Source organism: Trichosurus vulpecula, chromosome 7 (assembly GCF_011100635.1).
Source record: "Trichosurus vulpecula isolate mTriVul1 chromosome 7, mTriVul1.pri, whole genome shotgun sequence".
NCBI classification, from domain to species: Eukaryota; Metazoa; Chordata; class Mammalia; order Diprotodontia; family Phalangeridae; genus Trichosurus; species Trichosurus vulpecula.
The window spans coordinates 205,388,683-205,411,663 of NC_050579.1; the positions used below are offsets into that span (position 1 = coordinate 205,388,683).

General features: G+C 35.6%; 1 protein-coding gene across 14 annotated transcripts in view; it reads right to left on the minus strand.

Moving 5' to 3' along the window:
- The window catches only part of RIMS1 (regulating synaptic membrane exocytosis 1), a 425,786-nt gene that overhangs the window by 202,875 nt on the left and 199,930 nt on the right, over positions 1-22,981 (minus strand). For 9 of the 14 annotated variants that reach the window (XM_036766396.1, XM_036766390.1, XM_036766393.1 and 6 more), the window contains 6 exons: positions 16,292-16,422; positions 15,436-15,607; positions 15,148-15,301; positions 12,844-12,915; positions 2,359-2,515; positions 955-1,080 (listed from right to left, as the gene is read on the minus strand). In XM_036766396.1, coding sequence (XP_036622291.1) covers positions 955-1,080; positions 2,359-2,515; positions 12,844-12,915; positions 15,148-15,301; positions 15,436-15,607; positions 16,292-16,422 — 812 coding nt within the window. The remainder of the gene's footprint in view (positions 1-954; positions 1,081-2,358; positions 2,516-12,843; positions 12,916-15,147; positions 15,302-15,435; positions 15,608-16,291; positions 16,423-22,981) is intronic. The other 5 variants (XM_036766397.1, XM_036766395.1, XM_036766392.1 and 2 more) reach the window with 1 other exon arrangement.

The window sequence follows — 22,981 nt, forward strand, 5'->3', positions numbered from 1 at the left end:
AGCAGAATGGCTCATCATTTTGGTTACTTCATAACATAGCTGACTTCAGAGACATGGAATTGTTTCTCTCAAGAATTTGGCAAGAAGGTGAGAAAACATGGGGAATAATGAGCAACTCTCCTCACAGGTTTTCCTTTCACACCACTACAAAGGTGCAAAACCTCTTTCTTCTTCTTCCAAAAATAACCCCACCATTCCCTATTGTAAGAAGTATATTTAACTATCTTAATAATACAATTAAAATTGATTTCTGAACAATATTGCTAACTCACAGCAGCTGATTTTATTTTGAATGGGAAGGAAGCCATCATATGAGAGGAGAATACAATGAACTGGAATATGTACTTGTGTAATTGTTAGTAACAATTTGCCTCTATAGAAATGACTCTAAATGGCCCTTTTAGGCATGAGAGAACCTAATTTCTTGCTTCCAAAGTGCTTTTATGGAATAAAAAGGTCATTCCAAGATTATCACAATTCAAAATCTCAACATAAAGTAGTTACACAACTTTCCTTTCTGACATTAGGGACAGAGATATTTTGACTTTTAATAATCACTTTTATTCCAAACAACATGTGACCCAAAAGAACAAAATACTCGATATTGCAGACTTAAGTTACTTCCTAAATAACTTTCACTATTATTCATGCAAAATGAAAAACCCACCTATTTTGGATTTTTTAAGCAGCAGAAACTAGAATTTTGTAGGGAATAAGTAAATTATTTTTCTAGTCACCAACATTATGTTTAGCAGAATATTTCTTATAACTGTAGAAGTTTACATTCTAGGATACTGAATAGTTGAAAATATTGAGTGGAATATCTCTAATAAAATTTTTCTTGTTGTTTCTGAGAATTGTAAGCTAGGCAACATTTTCACTCCCAAATGTTTAAAGAATTTATACATTTTAGTGTATATGGATACACCAGATCATAAAAGATAAATAAAGTACCTTTCTTGTTCTGATAAATACTGACTATCCATGTCTCTGGATCGGAGATCAACTGGACTTCGGGAGGCATCATGGTGTCTGGTTGGAGAACGTGACCTTCTCACTTGATGAATTTCATCTAAACTCCTAAGAAATATATAAAACATTCATATTTGTTATAGTTTGATTTTTTTTCTTCCATTGCTTCATTCCTTTATACTGGAATATTTAGACTTCCCAGAGGGCAGACTAAATGTAGCCAGATGAAAACTGTCAGGCATGTGGGCTGATGTGCTTATCCTTGTAGTGAGGTAACAATATTATCAGCTTGGCATATAATTTTTGCCTACTATACGTAGAGAAAAATGAAGTGGTCCTAGATCTGAGCTAATATTTTCTTGAGGTAGATACAACCTACAGTGGAAATACAGTAGAAAGGAACTTGATCTTGGAATCTTGGTCCTTGGTTTGAATTCAGCCTTTGCTATTTATTTCCTGTGTGGCCTTGGGCCAGTCATTTAAGTTTCTGGATGCTACTTTCTTTATTTGTGAAATAAAGAAAGATTAGGATAGGTTATCTCTGAGTTCCCTTTCAGTACTATATCTATGACTCTTTGGTCCCAAGTATAACATAGGATAGGGAATGAAAGGGCCAGAAGACAGATGAGTGTTATGTTTCATTTTGTTTCCCAAAATAGAATGTAAGCTCCTTAAAATAGTGAGTATTTTCTTTATGGTGTAGTGAAAAGTTGATGATTGATTCATTCTTCAACCCTGCTGGAAAGTGTTTTCATCAAAATCTAAACAACAAATCATGACACAGTGTTTGAAGCTCACCTCTGAATGTTAATTTGCAACTTTACTTATTTATAGAGAGGCAAAATAATGGCTTTTCAGAATTAGAAGAAAGGAAGCAGTAGAAGCAGTATTCTACTGTACATACAGCTATATATTTATCAATGTGCATATATGTGTGTGTATGATATTTTACTATCATGTGCCTTTTAATGCTTCAAAGTTTTAACTTTAAATGAAACCTTCTACATGTTTTAATAATTCCAAATTTGCCTTATACCAAGTCTCCTCATTGTTCATCATTGCCACATGCCTCCTCAGAGTTGGAAGTGAAACCAGCAAATAGAATGCATCATATATTGATTTCAAATATTGTACTTTGGCCATAAATTTCTTTCCCTTTAGGAAACTTTAGTTCCCCAATGAGCATTTCAGAGGCCAGGGCATACATGAACATTATCATCATCTGTAAAAGTACTTTGAAGGCAACTTTTGGCTACCATCCCTGATTTAACAAATCATTATTTCTTCTTATTTTACATCTTTTACTAATATTTTCTTATGTGTACAAGCCATTCATTGCACCAACAATTTTGTTGTCACACATCCCAGAATCAAGACAAATCTTACCTCTGTAATGGCACATTTGGTAACCGGGAACGGGGCCTGCCCTGATCGTCGCCACGGTGAGGAGATACAGATCGCGAGCGGTGATGAGCTGTTCTTTGCTGTTCTGGCACAGTTAACGTTGTAGATTTGCTTTCTCTAGTATTTGATCTATAACCTACTGGCAAAAATGCAACAGAAGTTAGTCAAGGACATTCAATGGGAGCAAATAAGAACTTGGAAGGCAGTCTCTTGAAGAAGTTTTTGCAAGATCTAGAACAGCCACTAACCTACTAAAGAGTCGCAGGAGCCATGCAATCAGAACTAATTATTAGCATAATTTTCAAATGTTGATAAGTATACGTACACATAGTGTAACATATACATGCATTAGAACAGATTAAGGCTAAGGTAAGGGATACAATGGAGGAACAGAACATAAATAGGACAGTTAAAACTTCAGACATGATATACAGGCCAAGATAGTTGTGTTGCTCCCACTTCAATCAATCTACAGATTTTTTAATTGCTAGAAACCACAGAAAAGTAGTCATTACACTAATTAATCTTTAGGAGGCTCTCCCCTTTGATTTAATGTAATTTTAATTATACAAAGAGAACATTCCTATACAAGATGGTAAATTGATCTTAGTTGGATCTTTGAAAATAGACTTCCCAACTAACACAATAAAAAAATTGTCTAAGCAACAGAAAACACTGTAGGTAATTACAGACACCTAGTTTCATTGTGAACTCTGATCTTTACTTCAAACCTTTTTTGTAAGCCATTGCTCAATTTGTGTATTTCCATTGCAAACAGCACATATGTGTAGATTACTGGTGAATTCTTGAAGGACTTGGGCAGGAAAATTCTTAACCCAGTTAACCAACTATAACGTCTAATGGAAGATAATAGAACTATCCCATAATGATTTGTGTCATAACACAAATAGTAGAAATAAAGAAAAGAAAAAGCTACTTTTTCCTTGTGTTTAATAAGTAAGATGTAAACTTTTTTGACTTGTTCAACATAAGAAGAAAATGTAATGACCATTCATGACAGTTTAGAATAGATTTAAGGATCTCTCATAGGGTTTTATTCTCTTACAAGAAGAATATAAAATTTCCTGACCTATAAATGCACTTCTACATATTTAAATGTATATATTTGAAATATATTTAGTATGTAGAGCTTTGATATAAGTTGGGGAGCTCAGGTCTGTTCTTTTATTTACCTAGTCTTTCAAATTCAGTGTTTGACTCCTACAAAGTATTATTTGCAAAGTCAGAATGTCATTATTTCAATACAGTTTATCTCACTTATCTCTATCATACTTATTATAGAAATCTAACAGCAACATTGTCTAAAAATAAGTCCATGAGATTGCATTTGCCACTTTTATTAGATAACACATCTTGGAATTTGGTACGACATTATTTACAATATAACATGGTAACTATATACGGCATCAGTTGAAATTGTTAATATTTTTACTCTGAGTAACAGAAATCCTGCTATAAAAACTACTGCCAAGACCTATTATTTTGATAGTTTTGTGCATGGCGGAACACATAAAGAAAGCTAACAGTGTTGGATTCTATAATTTATTTAGGAAACTGCTATAGCTGTTTTGGGGAGGAAAAGCAAAGTTCAATTCTGACTTTGTATCCTGCCAAGTTAATTCACTTGTCACCAAAAAAGTGCTTGTTTTAAAATCCTTGTGTTTTCTTGATTTTATGAAACATGAGACACAATGGAATCATCTCACAGATAGAAGGACTTGAGAGAAGGGTAGAGTGGAAGATGCTTACTGAATGGCTAGGAAACTTTATTGGAAAGTTCCTATGACATTGTATTGGAAGTACCACTTCAGGTATATCAATGAGTACTCACAGGGTTCTTCTTTTGTGCTTGTAAAATGATTTATTATACTTAATAACATTTTTAAAATTAATGTTATTCATGACTTGCATGCACCCAGCTCATCATATGACTGTAAGAACTCTAGATGCTAAGACGGAAGACTATGGGACCATAATGCCTTCTATAGGAAATAGCCAGGTTCTGGTTGGTACAGTCTGACTGTGGCTAAAGAAATATCCCAAAGCTATGAAATGATAGGGTGAGAACCTCAGAGTAAAATTCCAAATGTTAGAGGCAAAGGAGCCCAGATGTGCACCTTCCGAGTCAGAGATTCCATTGACCATAATTCAAGATTCCCCAGATTGGGGGGCTGAATGTTCTGTGGCACAGTTTCATAAAAGAAATATTGGTTAAGTGATATAAGACTATGCCTACTTGGTACTAAGAAGGCAATCTTCAATTAAGGTATACCCAGCACCTAATAGACATTGTACATTTTCTTACCACATTTATGAATTAGCAGGGCATAATTTTCAATGACATGGGGAAGTAAGTCTGTATATGTATGTATGCAAATGTACATATTATATATATATATATATATATACTCTGTTGTAATGGCTAAAGTGGATATGACTAGTATCATGACTTTAAGTATTGCTGTTATGAAGGTTTTCCCCAATATCTTGTCTCATGCCAAAAGGACATAGGTTAACACAGCTTATGGCTTGTCTAAAGGCAAGAAGCTCATAATACAGGAAAAAGAAGGTAGTGAGGCAGGTTTTTCATATTTTATATAATTCTTTATTATCTGTGAAGTAAATGGGAGATAATTTGTGAGACTTTGCTTTCTAACATTTACCTAATTCTTCAGATTCTGGATCTAGAATAAATACATTATTTGCATTCATTATTCAGGTAGTAAGACTTTCCTCAGAAGTAAATCTTCTAGGTTGTAGAAGCTTAGTCCTTTAAAAACTGAAATTTTGGACATTGAAAATATTCACATGCTCTCAGTCATTTTAAACAGCTGACTAAACAAAATGTAATCTATTCTAAGTCAACATTATGACCATCATGCATGATATAATTTTTATAATGTACTGATGACCTAACAGGATATTGAAGTGAATATTTCTCTTAGACCTTATGCTAAATGGTATGAAAAAGCTGTGCTTTTTGGCTCTCTAATTTTTTTAATGTTACAATCCCTTGTGTACCCTCTTACACTCATAATTGTAGAGCTAGAAGGGACCTCAGAGGCCATGTAGTTCTATTCTCTCATTTTACAAATGATTGGAAATTAAGCCCAGGATAGTAAAGTAATTTGAGGAAGGCCACACAGGTAGTAAACGTCAGAGATGAGATTTGAACCCAGGTCTTATAATTCTAGAATTAGTGTTCTTTCCACCATAGCACCATGCATTCTTCAGAACCTAATAACTACTCACCCTTCAGTTATCACTTTTGAATCTTCCATTCCAATCTATTGTCCTGGCTAGGAAACCAGACAATCAAACTCTTTAAAGCAGTATAACTTTAGGAGATAACACAAAACGATAAGATTGAATGGGTCTAAACTGGAGTTCTAGGGAGTATTTCTATGTTTCTTCTACAGAGTATTAATTTATATCAGCTTTTTTTTTACTTGTTTTATAATTCTTCTGTTGTTACAGATGTGGTTTTGATAACTGAGGTCACCAGAAATCTGAACTCCAGATAAATGGAATACCAGATTTATCTTTTATATCTTTAAAAATTTTTAAATGAACATTGAAAGGACTGCATAGATGATCAACCAAATAAACTGTCTTCACATTAGGGGAATGAAAAATTTTAATTCATGTATAATGGCTAATGCTTTTATTTTTCCATGAAAGTCTGGGAGGAAAAGTAAACTAATCAATTTTCAGGTTGGGGTTGGGTCAGGTTGGAAACAGGAGCTCTAAGCAGCAAATTGAAAGGGATCTGGACTGATATCATGAACCACTGACGCTAGGTTTTGTCTTTTATGCTTCATTCGTGAGCAGGAGCCAGGGGAAGTCCAGTGGGACTATCAGGCAGAATCACAGCTGAAGGGCAAAGTGAAAGAAGATACAGTGCTGAGAAGTGTGAAAGTTTTGGGCCTCCAGGGCAGCTAGGTGGCACATTGGATAGGGTGCCAGGCATAATGTTAGAAAGACTCATCTTCCTGAGTTTGAGTCTGGCCTCAAACACTTACTAGCTGTTTGACCCTGGACAAGTCACTTAATTCTGTTTGCCTCAATTTCCTCATCTATAAAAAGAAGGAAATGGCAAACCACTCCAGTATCATTGCCAAGAAAATCCCACATGGAGTCACAAAGAATCTGACACAACTGAAATGACTGAACAATAACAACAACATGGACTCCAAGGAGGATGTGGGGTGGGAGCAGGATGCCAGTCTAGAGCAGTCCAAGGAAGAGACATCTTCATTACTAGGAGCAAAGTCAGCAATTACAAATCAGAGACTTGCCTCAGGCAAGCTAAAATTAGTAGAGAAATGAATGAGGGTAAAAAAAGTAGAAGACAGCCCAGGAGCTGGAACTTTAAGACTTTCAGCAAGAGTTTGGAGAGATGTACAATACAATAATCCAAGACAACTCTGAAGGATTTATGATGAAGAAATGCTATCCATCCCCAGAGAAAGAACTGATGGTATCCAAATCCAGATTGAATCACACTTCTTAAACCTTTGTTACTTTTTCTTGAGTTTTTTGTCTATGTTTTCTTTCACAACATCACTATTAACAATGTTTTGCATCACCATACATGTATAACATACATCAAATTGCTTTGCCTTCTCAATGAGGGGGGATGGGAAGGGAGGAATGGAGATAATTTGGAACTCAAAGTCTTAAAAACAAATGTTAAAAATTATTTTTACATGTAACTAGTGAAAAATTAAATATAAAATAAATGCAAAAAATAAGAAAACAAGAAGTAAGAGAGATGAGCGTCGGTTCAGGGTAGAAAGTTTGGGGAAGGCTTTGGAGAACATAAGAAAGGATCTTTCAAGTCCTGGGAATCACGGCAAATCAAATACTTCCTTAAATCATTTGATAGAAAGTCTGAGATTAGAGATAAAATAAAATCTCCTTGTATAGGGGCTTTGGAGTGCGTAGTATGGTTGAGTAGGAAGAACATTAGAGGGCCTGGGTTCAAATCTTATTCCTATAAATTATTAGTGTGTGCCTTACCTTTTCCTCATCTGTAAACTGAGGGATATGCAAATGATAGATGAGCATGTGATATTTGGTCAGGTACTAACTTTTCACATGTAGTATAAGGAGTGTCATTACTCTCTTCTGGCTTGCCTCCTACATATCTGAAAACCCCTTCTTAGTACGCTTTTCAGGCTCATTTATGTATACTATACTCCCTTACTGTGGGTGTTCACTACGATTCTATGCTAAGAGCTCTTATCTTCTTCCTCTGAACTATCTTTTGACAACCTCATCAGCTGCCATGGCTCTAACTATCATTACTATGCAGATAGCTCTCAGATTGTATATCTAATCTAGTGTCAGTCTCCCTATAGCTTTAGTTCCAAAAATATCATGTACCTATTGGATGTTTCAAATTAATCCTAGAGACCTCTTAAATTCAACATGTCAAAAATTGAACTCATTATCCCCTTCCCCCTATTCACCCTTCTGTCGAATTAATCTGTTTCGATGAAAGTCACCATCATTCTTCCAGATTACTAGGTTTCTATCCTCAGCATTATTCCCAACTCTTTCACCCTACATGTCTAATCAGTTGTCAAATCTTTCTCTTTCTACACAACTCTCACTTCCAACCACCTCTTTATAGTCATACAACTACTATCTTGGGGAAAGCCCTTGTCTCCTCCTACCCAAATGATTACAATTGCTTCCTAATTGGTATCCCTGACTGAAATCTCTCACCATTGTAGTCCATTCTATACACTGCTACTAAAGTGATCTTCCTTCCATCAAGATCTGATCATGTCTTTCCCCTACTCCTTAAATTCCAGTGGTTCCATGTTGTTTTATATGTATGTATGTATGTATGTATGTATGTATGTATGTATGTATATATATATATGTATACATTCTCTTCTGTTTAGCTTTAATTTTAATGTCCTTCACAACCTGGCCCAAATCTAGCTTTCCAACCTCAGTATACTAACACTGTCTCCAGCACATGATAATCCACCTAAACTGAGCATCGCCACATCTCTCAAGCCATTCCATTGATTTTCATAGTTCAAAAAGATCTTAGCAGTAGTCCTTATAGCTGAAATATCATAAATAATTATTTGTTTTCATGATTATTGGTTTCATTATTAATAGATTGTATATTTAGTTTAAAAAGACACAGTTCAAGTACCACCTTAACAAAATTCTTCCTGATTCTTCCAACTGCTAGTGCCTTTCTTCTTAAACTATTTTGTATGTAACTACTGTGTGTGCATTATTAATTCTTAATTTTATATTTATGTTAAATATATTCTATATGAATTTATTTCTTCCATTAGAATATGATCTCTTTGGAATTCAGTAAAACCGACCAAATATCTAGTCCTAGAGAGGATAAGGCAGTTGATTTCCGGACTAAAATCTGAAGAGGAGTCATTCAGGAAAGGAGAGCTTGGAAACTATATGGACAGAGTTCCTGAAATATGGATATATAGAAAAAGGATGAAATTTTAGAATTCTGTAACTTAAAAGTTTTTTTTCCATTAAACCGTTGTTGCCATTTATCTTCCACATTCACACACACACACATACACACACACAATTTCCCTATAGTGCAAGTAGTAAATTCTTAATAAAGACATAAAGGAGTAGAAAAAGAAAGAAAAAAAGAAGATCTTTGTCTCAGTGTGCATTATAAACTATATGGGATAGTGAGAAGAGGTAACCATGGCAGTGAAAACAAATGAAGAAGATCTGACTGGTAGTAGTGGAAAACCAGTGAAATAATTTTCGGACCTTATAGGAAGAAAAGAGAGAAACAACACTAATTCTCAGAGTTGTATGGCCCATGAGTAGAAGAAGATAGTTAATGCTAGTAAAATAAAGAACAAAACTTTGAGTAGTCCTGATAGTCATGCTAGTGGTGGTGGTAAGGAGTGAGGTAAGACACGATATAACGAAATTTCAGCTAGTGAAGATGACATTTCAATTTGGATTTTCTTCAAGGCATATAGCACACTTGTTTGACTTCAGACTTGTGATTCAATTGAAGTACAGAATTCTGGATAAGGAAACTCCCCCCACCACCCCCATCAATGTAGATTAGCATTTCTTTGCTCCATGGAAGTTGCCTATGCTATGAAAGGTTAAGTGACTCACTAAGGTCACATATTCAGTATATGTTGGGGGTGGGACTTGAACCTTGAACATCCTAATTCTGACCTGGCTCTCTATCCATGACATCATACTTTCAAAACATTGTCTAAATCCATTTCATGGATGATCTATGCTTGACCTATTCATTCTTGAAAGAACTCTAAATGTTGAATATAGTTTGTATAAATTTTTTGTTAATGTTACCAATCACTAAATTTATCTCATTATACAAAATATATAGATATAAGTCTCTCTCCTTTCCTCTCCTCCCCTCCCCTCCCCTCCTCTCCCCTCCCTTCCCCTTCTCTCCCCTCCCTTCCACTCTCCTCTCCTCTCCTCTCCTCTTCATTTTTCTTCTCTCCCCTTCTCTTCCCTTCTTTTCTCACTTTCTGGCACAATCTCTGAATTTGTATTGTTTTAATATCTATAATCTTCTAGGGATCCTATATGACTATGAATCCTGGAATGTCTCTGAATAATTAAAATTGTCTGAGGGGGAATAGAAAGTTACATACACAGTAATAATAAGTAGACTGTAGCATATTACCCTAGAAGACTCACTAAGAGTCCCTAAAAGGATATCATTAAGCAGATGTACAATTAGGAGAAGCGTGGTACCAATCCCATATCAAAAGTGAGGAGCAAAGGAATAAGAGTTGGGCAGTCCATGTGCTTTATCTGTACCCACTTATTATCCAGAAATCTAGATGAAGGTCTCCTATTAATGATTTACAGAAACATATGACAAGAGTCTTACAGGATGAAAGGGGTCTGCAACTCTTAAGGGAATCCTAAATAGATGGGATGACAAATGTATCCAAGGTCACAAATTAGCAGTGTTTGAAGTGTAAAATCAGGCACAGCTTCCCATCTAAGAACAAAAAATCATACTTCTAAACACTAAAATGACTAAAGAACTTCCCCAAATAGGCAAAAAATATGTAGAAGTGGATGGTATCACAGTGGGAAAAGGTCAGCAGCCCCTAAGTACTTCATTCTTTTATGGGGTAGTAGAGAAAGTGCTTCTCTTCAAGTTATAGAGAGCTAGGCATAAACCTTTCTCTTGATACATACTTGATTATGACCCTGGACAAGTTAGGTAGCTTCTTCATGCCTTAAGATTATATGCTGCAGAGAACGTATCAACCTGTGTTTAAATGAAGTTCTTTACTGGGAGCTCACCTCACCAATTAAAGCTCCTATTTCTTTACATATTTAATACTGAACCAATTAGTGAAATGAAATGGCAAGATTAATCTCTTTAATGGTTTTGTATGTCTGCAACTTAGCAAACACCTTTTAAAATGAGAGGGGTAGGAGCAGTTACTTCCTATCAGTGTTACATAACGTATTTGGATTTAGTACTGGATAGATTTATATATTAGGCTAGAAATTCTTTAGAAGGCCAACTTGGTCCTTTTCCAATGTTTCTGCTTTGAGTTATTGCAAGTTTTCACATGAATCCTTCATGTAATGGAAAAAATTTGCACCTGTTTATTCACAAGTAAACTTTTGATACTGAAAGTCTTATGGGCAGACAGGGTGAGGAGGTTGTCAAAGCACAGACAACATAATGATGGGATTATCAAGCATAAGATGTATTTCTTAATCTACAGGCTTCCTAAAAGTCTCATCTTAAAAGTCTCATCTTCTCAGGAGATATCCTCCATAAGCTTCCCACATACAACAAGTTCTTTCTAAGATAAGAGTTTTATCTGACTATATAAGGATAGCTTAAGACTGACCAGAAACGATGGTCCATGGTAGAAAACCATTGTTAGATTGGGTTTAAATATTCTCATCATCACAATGAAAAAATTTAAAAACTATATATGGACAGAACACGGCACAGAAGAAAGAGAACATTGACTCTCCGGGTAGAGAACTTTGTATTGTCTCCGCCATTAAAATGTGGGCCCCTTGAGAACAGTGGTCGTCTTACCCTTCTTTGTACACGCAGCTCTTAGCAGGTTAATGATTACTGAATACTCTTCTAGTCCATTCTGTTCTATACCACGTGATCTCTAAGCTCCCTTCCACCTAAAAAAATTTCTGATTTTAATCTCTTCCATATTTGGAGGGAGGCAGTATGGTGTAGTAGAAAGAACATTGATCTGGAATCAAAGCACTTGTGGTCAGATACCATCTCTGACCCTTGCTAACTGTGTGACTTGGGAAATTACAAGTTAAAATAAGGAATCTGGAATAGATGGCCTCTGGGCTCCTTTAAAGCTCTAACTCTATGACACGAGATTTTTATTCTGTCATGTACAGAAAAATTACATGTTTCTCATAAGCATAACCAGATAATTATTAACCATGGTGTAATTTTTAGTTTTCATCTTGCAAGGTAGAACTATCTAGAAAGATTTTTCATGCTAAGGAGGCATTCCTGCTGTGATCTTGTATGAATTAAGGAGAAATATCACACTAATAACAATAACAATAATAACACCTTAGAAAAATTATTATTAGCTGACTAATCTTACTAAATATGTATCCAGACATTTAAAAAATCAGCTTCATGTTCAGCATAATATTTTCTACTTAAAAATGAAACCCACAGAATCGTGCCCAAGAGATAGAACATTAGAAATTATTCTTTCCTCCAACTTTTTACATTTAACTTTTAGACTCTAATTTTACCTCAAACTTTTATGACCAAAAAAATCAAATCTTTTTAAAAAAGGCATTGTGACAATATAATGCCATAATCCATTTTAGTAATTGATTCTAAGATTTAAAAAAATATGTTGACAAAATAATGCTGATGCATTTTTCTGCTTTTTAGAGATATCTACACACTCAGGGTAATGATAATGAATTCATCACATAGGCATAAAAGATAGAGCCATGCCACATGCAATTTTAACTACTACCATGCATATTTTCAGTATATTCCATGGAAGGCTGTATTATGTTCAGAAGCCTTGGAAAGAAAATCATAAAAATGCCATACAAAATAAATGAGAATGGAGTTTTTGTCAGTAAAATGAACTGCATTATTTGAAATAAAATCCATCTTTTCATTTATGTTTAGAGCATTGTGAAGTGATTCAACTGGCCTCACTCATCTTATTTCTAGGCAATAAACTAATGGAGGTGAATAAATGGAATGTTAATTACTAAATGTCCATCCATTTTCAACTGCCTAGGTAATTTAGAGGAAAAGTCACCATGGAATAACTAATACTGATTTCACTAGAATACTATATCTCCAAATCAGCGTTAGGGAGGATCCTGGGTTACTAGAAGAATAAGCCAAAGCACAAAGAAGCAGGGACATGCTCTGCACCCACGCACCTGGAGGAACTACTCCAATACCATCATCAACCTCATAATCTGAGATGTCACTATCAATGATTCGCTGAGATCCTGCACAACAGTAAGGCAAATACATACCTATGTATCTGGTTGACTTGTAAAATATAAAGGAAATGATCAGATTTTTAAAAATCCAATGACAGAGCTATGGAAGCATTTAGAACAATACAGGATAAATATTTGATTGATTTATAATCTGGTACCAAGCCATACCCAAGTCTTCTTATTGCTTACCATACATGATACCCTGAGGGACATCATGAGATTCCTGATTTTCTTGTTCTCATCATACCCACTGAAGAGGTTCCATATTGTAGGGAGGTAGAGAATGGGATTTCTTTTTTTGTTTTGTTTTGTTGTTACAATATAATTCCTTCAATTTTGTACTTTTTTTCAATTGACTTGACACAATAGAAAAGAGATGATAGCAGTATCTACAGTGTCCTTTCTTCAAGACTCAGCCTAAAGCCTTCTTTCTGAAAAATTCTTTTCTTCCAACTGCTAATGCTTTCCTCTTTCATATTACTTTCATATACTCTGTATATATTATGTATACCTCTAGTTATTTACATAATGTCTTCCACATTTAAAACATGTATGATCTCTCAGAGCAGGGATCATTTTTTGCCTCATGCATCTATCTCCATCGCTTAGCACGATGCCTGGCACATAGTAAGAATTTTACAAATGCTTGCAGACTGACTGCCTCCATTGTACAGTACCAACAACTAAAAATTGTTGGTAATCAGACTGTAATGGGTGGCCAGGACATTTTATAGAAGGACTGAAGAAATGAAAAGACCCTTCTGTATAACACTAATTTCAGGATATTGTGTCATATTTTGTTTTCTGGTCTAGACATGTGATTTCATTGGTGTAGAGAATTCTCAGCCTGGAAATTCCCCCCACTGACACAAGGTAACAATTTGTTTATAACTTGAGCCTTAAAGAGTAATCCGAAGAGTATATTTTCATATGGTGATGTACCTAGCGTCAGTTTGGGGCAGAACTTTTACTAGGTTCCTGACTCCAAGACTAGCTGTGTGGTACATTGAAAAGAATGATTTAGAATCAGAAGACCTGAGTTCAAATCCCAGCTCTGCCACTTACTATGTGATGAGTTACTTAACTTCTTCTGGATTATACTGCACAGTATCTGAAGGCTTTTACAATTCTAAATTTATGGTCTTATGATTGTCTATTCACTAGACAATATTGTCTTCAAGAAATAATTACCCTGGGTAAAATGAAAAAGGGAAATGAAACTCTGTCTAAAAGCAATTAAGATTCATATTTTCAAGAGTAACTTCCCTGTGACTACAAAGATGTTAAAACTTATCATGATGTATAGTGTAACATGACAGATAGAATGCCGGAGTCAGAAACAACTCATTTCAAATCCTGTCTTTGACATATACTAGCCATATGACCTTACGGAGGTTACTTAGTCTCCCACAAGCTCAATTTTCTCTTCCATAAAATGGGGATAATAATAGGACTTATTTCACAGAGTTGCTACCAAGCTTACATGAGATAACATATATAAAATGTTAAATAAATATGAACTATTATTGTTAAAATTGGTAACAATGCACATATTCATACATATAAATCAAAGATGAGCATTACTGATCTATTTAAAACAAAATTGTTCCCTTAAGGTCTCTCACGAATCTACATTTTCTACTAATTTTTCAAATGTTCACATAGTTTCTAAGCTAATCTTAAAAAAACCTAACTCAAATATCTAAAACTTTATTATTGTTGAATGTACTTTTCAATTAATGCATTGAGATCTGTAGGAAGGCATAGAACTAAACTTATTAAAAATAAATATATGATTGTGAAAGAAAACCCACACAATTAAGGGCCTGCCATATAACCAGTATAGTGCACAATATAACATTATGCAATTTTAAATTAAAAAAAAAACATTCCTGGTGCTACTTTACTCTCACAGGTGTAAAATTTGTTTGGCATGATTAAATGAGCTCCCCATTAAGTATTCATGAAGATGTATATAAATAATAGACAGACAGATAAATAGATAGATAGATAGACAGATTGTAGGTAGAAAGACAGATGGGAATCTTAGTATAGTTGCATTCTAAGCTTAATTGTGTAGCTTGACAATTCTTTCTAATACTATTATCTCTTTTAAAACTCCAGAAACAAAAATCTATTCTTATAGTTACAACTGACTTCCTTCAGAATCATTTTACCATTGTTGGCCTACAGCCAATATTTCTGCTAAATGGTAACATACAAAGATCTCAGGCTTACTTTGTAGTTTTTTGCTAGAGCTTTCTCCATGGACGTGTCTCCTTGGCATGAAAGGTGATGGCTGAGGCAGAGGTAGCGAAGATTCATCGTGTGTCTGCAGTTTATACCAATGTGGTTCATCATCTAACAGGGCTGTCTCCAGCTCTATGAGGATCTAGAGAAATATTTTTCAAGTTAAATCAGGAAGCAGTCCCAATGTTAACTATCAAATTAACACAATCTATATTCAGAGTTACTTTATTTAGCATTTAAAAGGCAAAGCACTCAAATCTTCATAGCATACATCACCTCTCCAAGAAATTCACTTTCTTCTTCTTGTACTCTTGGTTGATCCCACACAGTTATTTCTAACATTCGTTCTCTAAAATCTCTACGGTGCACATGCGAATAGAGAAACGTTTGGTTCCATTTTGGATCTAGGACTTTCTTTACCGTTTTGGTCCTCCTTTTACTTTTATCACTGAAAAATAAACATCCCTATAAGTTTTCCAAGTAAACTCTTACTTTTTAATGAAAATAAATGTATTTTTTCTCTCTTCCATCCCTCACAACAATTATGGAGGAACAAAAGGAAATTAAAAAAAAACAATTTCCTTATCACAAATGCACATAGTTAAGCAAAACGAATTCCCTCATTGGCCATATATCACCCCCTCCAATAAATGTATCTTATTCTGCACCTTGAATACAGGATGTGGATAGAATGCTCAAAATTTATATGGGAAAATAAGCACATGATGTTATCTACTGTATCTGTAAAAGAAACAATTATCATTTTAAATATTGTTTATATAAATTGCCTGCATCCTAAGAAAGCTAAAGTACTTTCTCATAATATTCTAATTCAACTCTAATTATGTAAGAGCTATGCATTACAACTCTTTGATTATACTATGTTCTAACTATTTTACTAATAAAAAGTCTGAGAAAATAAAATTTTGATTAAGCCCTCTGGGGACATTAAAACTAAGTATTTAGAAAACACCATGGAAACACACAATTTACAAGAACCATGTGGAGGTCATCTCTTTTATTGACAAGTTGATCATTATCGAGCCTATGTTTTAAAAGTTTTAGAAAAGGAGTTGTTTTGTATTCCCTAAGAAAAATTCTGGAATGCTTTCTCCCACAAAAGAATCTCTACCTTCTATCTGGAAGAAAGTACATTTTCACATAGGGATTCCTGGGTCGTCCATCCACTCGAGGGGGTAGATCTCTTGCCTGAAGAACGTTTACAATAAGTTGATGTCCAACTTTGTCATACCACAGCTTCACCTATGGGATAATCAGGAAGGTATTAACTGTTAAAATCTAATGATAAACTGACATTAGTACAAAGTGAAGTCAAAACTGAAAATCAAAATTACTATTTAGTACAATGTCTAGTCCATAGTAAGCATTTGATAAATGCTTTCTGACTGATTTTTCTGGAGGTGAGTAAAGCAATTTTTCAGTAAACGATTCCATGAACACTAAAATCTAGATGTTAAGAAAGACAAGATACCTGGGCAAAATAAAACTGGGTATTTTTAGTTTTTTACCATAAACTTCAAAAAAAAAAAGGTTCTTACTCCTGGCATTCTTAGCAGTGTTATTTCTTCAGATATATGCTTGTATCTTTCATTAGCCCCTCCCCCAATCCATTTTTTAAATCACGTTTTATTGTTTTGAGTGCTGAAAATCCTATTTGTGGTGTAGAGAAGTTAAAAAAAAATTAAAGTAAACCAAGGTGTTGATGACAACATAGGGTCCACAAGAAGCTGATCAATAATAAAATGTGGAATACTGTTAGCCCCAGAGATCATGTGGCTTTTTGCTCTTTAAAATTTAGATGTAGAAGTATCAGTGAACCTGGAGGAAAAGAGCAATCAGAAAAAAAATAAATACAGAGAAATTCAATATATTCCCACCTGGGGATTAAAACTCTCAGGCAATTATATGAAAAGGTGGCAAATATTTAGCAATCATAGGGAAGACTTGAGAAGCAAAATTCAACCTTCAGAAATCTACATCTCTCCTCCCCTATGATCTTTTATAGAATATTAGCTCCTTGAGGGAAGAAACTTTTAATTTTTATTTGTATCCCTAGTTCCTAGGATAGCACCTGGTATCTAGTAGGTACTTGATAAATGTTGGTTGATAGATTGAACTGTCTTAGCCTTTTTTCATAGGATCATAGGTTTAGAGATGGAAAGAGGCCTTGGAAATCAACAATCACTTTTTTTAAACAAATGAGTTAAACTGAGTGCAAGAGATGTAAAGTGGTTTGCCCAAAATCATGCCGGAGTTAAGTAGATGAGTTGGAAGTTGAATCCAGGTTTTAAGATTCCAGTCAGCACTTTCCTTTCCACCAATATCTCAATTCTGATGCTTACGGAATGTTTCTCCTTCTTTGGATAAGATTTCCTTGTACATTTAGTTCCATGCAAAAATGATGCTTGGCAAAACAATATAGCTCTACATTGATAGACTGTAGTGGAGCTTTTTGATATTACAGTGAGGTTTGGTCACATTACTTTCTGGGAGCCCTTCCAACTCTAAAGTCTTATGGTTCTTTGGATTGTTTTGCTGGAGAATTGCCTGTATCTAGGTAATATCATACAGGATATGCTTTTACCTGCTTTATATCTTTTTATACTAAGTCTACTAAGCTCTATGAAGGGATCTTGGTTTTATTGTAGGTCAACTGTCAGTCAATTGACAAGTATTTATTAAGCACCTATTATATGCTAGACACTGTGCTAAACTCTGGAGATACAAGGAAAGGTTAAAGATAGTCCCTGATTCCAAGGCCCTCACAGTATAATGGGGGAGGCCTCATGAAAACAATTATGTGGGCAGTAAAATTTTAGTTGACACTTGAAGGAAGTCGAGAATCCAGGAGGTAGAAATAAGGAAGGAAAGAATTCTAGGCATGGAGGAAAGCCAATAAAAATACACTGAGTCAGAAGTCGCTATGTGTCTACTATATGCAGGCACTATGCTAAGCCCTGCGGATATAAAGACAAAACAGACTCTCTGCCCTCAAGAAGCTCACATTCTAATGGCAGAATACATCACATAAAAGATTCCAAAAATCTAGGGGAGTGGAAGGGAAGAAGGGTACCTGACACAAGGCAGGAGAGGGCATGATAAAGTCCAGGAGTAAAACTGGACAGGGATTGATAAGATGGCTGCTCTGGGTACCCTCCTTAAATTGTAGGATGGATTGTCTTATGCAAGAAATAGTAAAGAGGTAAGTGTCCCTTGATAGTAGAGTACGCAGGTGTGAATAACACATATTAAAGCTGGAAAGGTAAAAGGGGCAGGTTATAAAGGGTTTTACAAGGCAAACAGAGGATTTTGTATTTGATCTTGGAGGCAATAGGGAATCACTAAAGTTTATTGAATAAAGGGGGTGAAATGGTCAGACCTATACTCTAGGAAGATCAATTTGGCAGCTGAAGGGAGGATGGATTGGAGGAAGGAGACATTTGAGGCAGGGAACAACCAGAAGGCCCCTGCAATAGTCCATGTGTGATGTAAAGATGTCTTCATCAAGGTGGCAGCAGTGTCAGATGAAAGGATGGGACATATGTAAGGAGTAAAAATGACACCAACGGGTATATACCAAAGAGGTCATAAAAATGGGGAAAAGATTCACATGTACAAAAAAATATTTATAGCAGCTCTTTTTGTGGTGGCCAAGAACTAGAAATTGAGGGGACATCTATCAATTGGAGAATGCCTGAACAAGTTATGGTATATGAATGTAATGAAAGACTATTGTGCTGTAAGAAATGATGAACAGGTGGACTTCAGAAAAACCTGGAAAGACTTATATGAACTGATGCTGAGTGAAGTGAGCAGAACCAGGAGAACATTGCACACAATAACAGCCACATTGTGTGATGACTGACTTTGATAGACTTAGCTCCTCTCAGCAATGTGAGTACCTAAGACAACTCCAAAAGACTCATGATGGAAAATGCCATCCACATCTAGAGAAAAAAATATGGAGTCTGCATGCATATTGAAACATACTATTTGCTCTTTTGTTTTGTTTTTCTTTCTCATGGTTGCTCCCACTTCTAATTCTTCTACACAACATGACTAATGTGAAAATATGCTTAGTAAGAATGTGTGTGTAGAGCCTATGTCAGATTGCACACTGTCTTGGGGAGGGAGGCAGAGAAAATTACAACTTATGGAAGTGAATGTTGAAAATTAAAAATTTATTTATTTATTTGTTTAAAAAAAAAGAAAAAGAATGACATCTAGTTTGTGAGCCTGGATGAATAAGAGAATTGCAATACTCTCTATTATAGGAAAATTACAATTAGTGGAGGGTCTGGAGGAAAAGATAATGAGTTCAGTTTGGATCATGTTGAGTTAAAGATGTCTATGAGACATTCAGATGGAGATGTCCAATAAGCAGTAGGAGAAGTGAGGCTGCAGGTCATGAGCAAGAGTAGATTTAAGAATTATTATTATAGAGATGATAATTAAATCCATAGGAACTGATAGTATCACTAAGAAAAATAATAAAGAGGGAGAAGAAAAGGGCCCAGAATAGAGTGCTGGGAGATACATACAGCTAGTAGTATGACCTGGATAAAAATCCAGCAAAGGAGACTGAGGAGTGGTTAAGTAGGTAGTAGAAACAGTACAGAGTTGTGTCACTGAAAACTACAATTTATCAAGGGAGCAACAGTATTGAATAGTGTCAAAAGCTGACTAGAGGTCAAGAAGGATAAAGACTGTGAAGAGTTCATTAGGCTAGGCAATTAAAAATAGTAGTAGTAAAAGAAGTGGTGGTGGTGGTGTGGTAGTGGTAGTGGTGGTGACAGTAGTAGCTGTGGAAGTAGTAGTAGTAGTAGTAGTAGTAACAGTAGTAGTAGTAGTCTTAATGGTAGTAGTAGTAGTCATAGTAGTAGTGGAATACTACTACTCATTGAATTTCGTAGTCAGTATTTGATTAGACTTCATAGATTTGCAGAAGTAGGCTGGAAATATATATATATATGTATTTTCTAATCTATAGTAGGAGAAGTAGTTAATAAGTATATAGCTCTTATTATATGCCAGACATTGGTAAGCACTTTACAATTATTTCATTTGATCTTCACAACAACCCTGAGAGGTAGGTGCTATTATTATCCTTGTTTTACAGATGAAGAAACTGAGGCAAACAGAGGTTAAGTGACTTGCCTAGCACCATACAGCTAGTAAGTTGTGAGAACAGATTTAAACTCAAGCCTTCCTAATTCCAGGCCAGATGCTCTATTCACTACGCCACCTAGCTGCCTCAAAAAGTCATGGGTAACTTTCCATAGGGATGATAAAGCCAAAAACCAGACTGTAGAAAGTTAAGAAGAGAGTGACAGGAGAAGTTTAGGCACAGATTATAGATGGCTATCTTGAGGAATTTAGACCTCCCAAAAGGGAGGACAGATATGAAATGATAACTAGCAGAGATAGATGAATCAATTGAGGATTTTTTGAAGATGGGGAAGACATGGGCATGTATGTGGGCAATAGTGAACCAGCCTATAGACAAGGAAAGAGTAGATAAGTGAGAAAGAAGGGATGATGGAAGGAGCAATGTTCTGGAGAAGAATAGAGGGAATGGAATCACTTGTGCATATAGAGAGGATTTCCTTAGCAAAAAGAAGGGATATCTCTTCACGTAAGATAGGAATGAAGGAGAAGATGGTGGCAGAAGACATGTGGGTTATGTGAGATAAGAAGGAAGGGAGAATAAGGAGTTCCTAGAAAATTGCCTCATTTTATTCAATGAAATATGAGACCAATTAGGAGTTTGGGATGGGACTATGAAAGATTTGAGGAAAAAAAAACCACTGTGGGTGAGTGGAAGAGGTAGTCAATTAAGAAAACATTTAAGAGGATTTCTTTTGCCACAGTGAGGGTCTATTTGAGAAAATGTAGCAAAAATTTGTACTGACCCAGTCAGCATGATTTTGGGATTTCCTCCAACTTCCTTTAGCAGCATAGGAGTAGGAATGAAGGCGACTGCTGTTGGGAACAATGCAAGGATGACCATTGGAAGGAAAAATTGACAATAGGATAAGAGAGCAAAGGACTCAAGACAACAGTGTAGTGTTGAATTGGTTTACCAAGGGGTCAAGATGGGCAAGGGAAGAGAATATAGCCAGTTTAGGGGTGATGATCAGGAAAAGAATTGCTAGATTGAGGTATTGGAGGTCATAGTGAGGAAAAACAAGATTTCAGGATTGCAAGACAGAGGGAGAGGTAGAAAGCCAATAGACTGTGATCAGATAAGGGAATATCAGAGTTCATAAATTTGGTAGTGGTACATTTGTGGGTGATGATAAAATCAAACATATGTCATCTCTTTGAGTAGCTGAGGCAGAGTGGAGGAGTAGGTCATGGGAAATAAGCAATTTGTAAAACTGTTAGGTTAGGATGTTTAAAAAAGTATCAATATGTATATCCCCTAGGATGAGACTAAGAGTTGGGAGAAAAGAAAGACTGTGTTACAGGCACTGAACACTTCGAGAAAAAGAGGAATTTCCTGGAAGTTGGTAGACAACAGCTATCAGAATTTTGATTGAGTGCTAGATATGGATTGAATGACACTCAAAGGTAGCAAAGTCACTAAGTTATGATTGCTGACGGAGAAATTGGGAATGGGGGATGCAGGAAGTCTCCCTTGTTGAAGTCCTCCATCTTAAGAAATAAAATAAGGAAAATGAGTGAAAGTACTGGGAAGTGTAACCAGGGAGGTTGTGTCTTGGGGAGAGATCTAGGTCTTAATGTGAGCCAGAAGACAGAAGGAGTGGGGAAGGAAAAGATTTAGGATGAAAGGAATATTGTTGCCTAGGGATTCTTGTTTTATTCACCATAGACCCTAACAAAGTGCTCTATGCAATAGATATTATTACTTGTTGCTGAGTGGCCCTGGAAAAGTCACTTAATTTCTCTCTGCCTCAGTTTCATCAACTGTAAAATGGGGATAATAATAGCACCTACCTCCCAGGGTTGTTGTGAGGATATGAGATTATCTTTGTAAAGCACTTGGCACAATGCCCAACACATAATAAGGTCTTAATAAATACTTATTTTCTTTCCTCTGTTGAATGAATGGAAGAATGAATGAATATACTGAATTGAATTTCATAGCATATTAGAAAAGTAGATATTAGACATATTAGAAAATATGCTGAACATGCAGTCAAAGGATTTGGGTGGTATGTCAAAACTTTGCCTCTTATTAGCTTTGTAAGCAAATCAAGTCACCTAAATACTGTGAACCTCAATATCCTGATCTGTAAACCAAGAATGACAATATGCATGCTCCCTAACTTACCCGGTTTTGATGAATAAAACATTTTGTAAACCTTAAAGTTTTTTTTTTATGTGTTCAAGTCCTCCTCACTTCTCCTCTGGTGCCCATGATAGCCTTCTAGCTGGATTCCTTGCCTCAAAACTGTCTCCATTCCAATTCATTCTCCCTCGAAGAGCTGCCAACGTGATTTTTCTAAGGCAGGTGTCTGACCACACCTCCCAGTAAGTTTGTAAATTCCATTGGGTCCCTAATACCTTCAAGATCAAATATAAACTCCTCCTTTTAGAATTTGAAGCTCTGTATAACCTGGTCCTTTCCTACCTTTCCAGTCTGTACAGCTTACTCCTCTCTGTGTACTCTATGACACCTAAGTCTGCAAGGGGATTCTATCAGTCTAACTGAAATTGCTCTACTAGGACACTCAATCTCCCAACTTCTTGCCTTCACAATGGATTTACATCATGCTAGGGATGCTTTGTTGCCTCATCTTCATCTTTTAGCTTCCCTGACCTCCATCAAGATGCA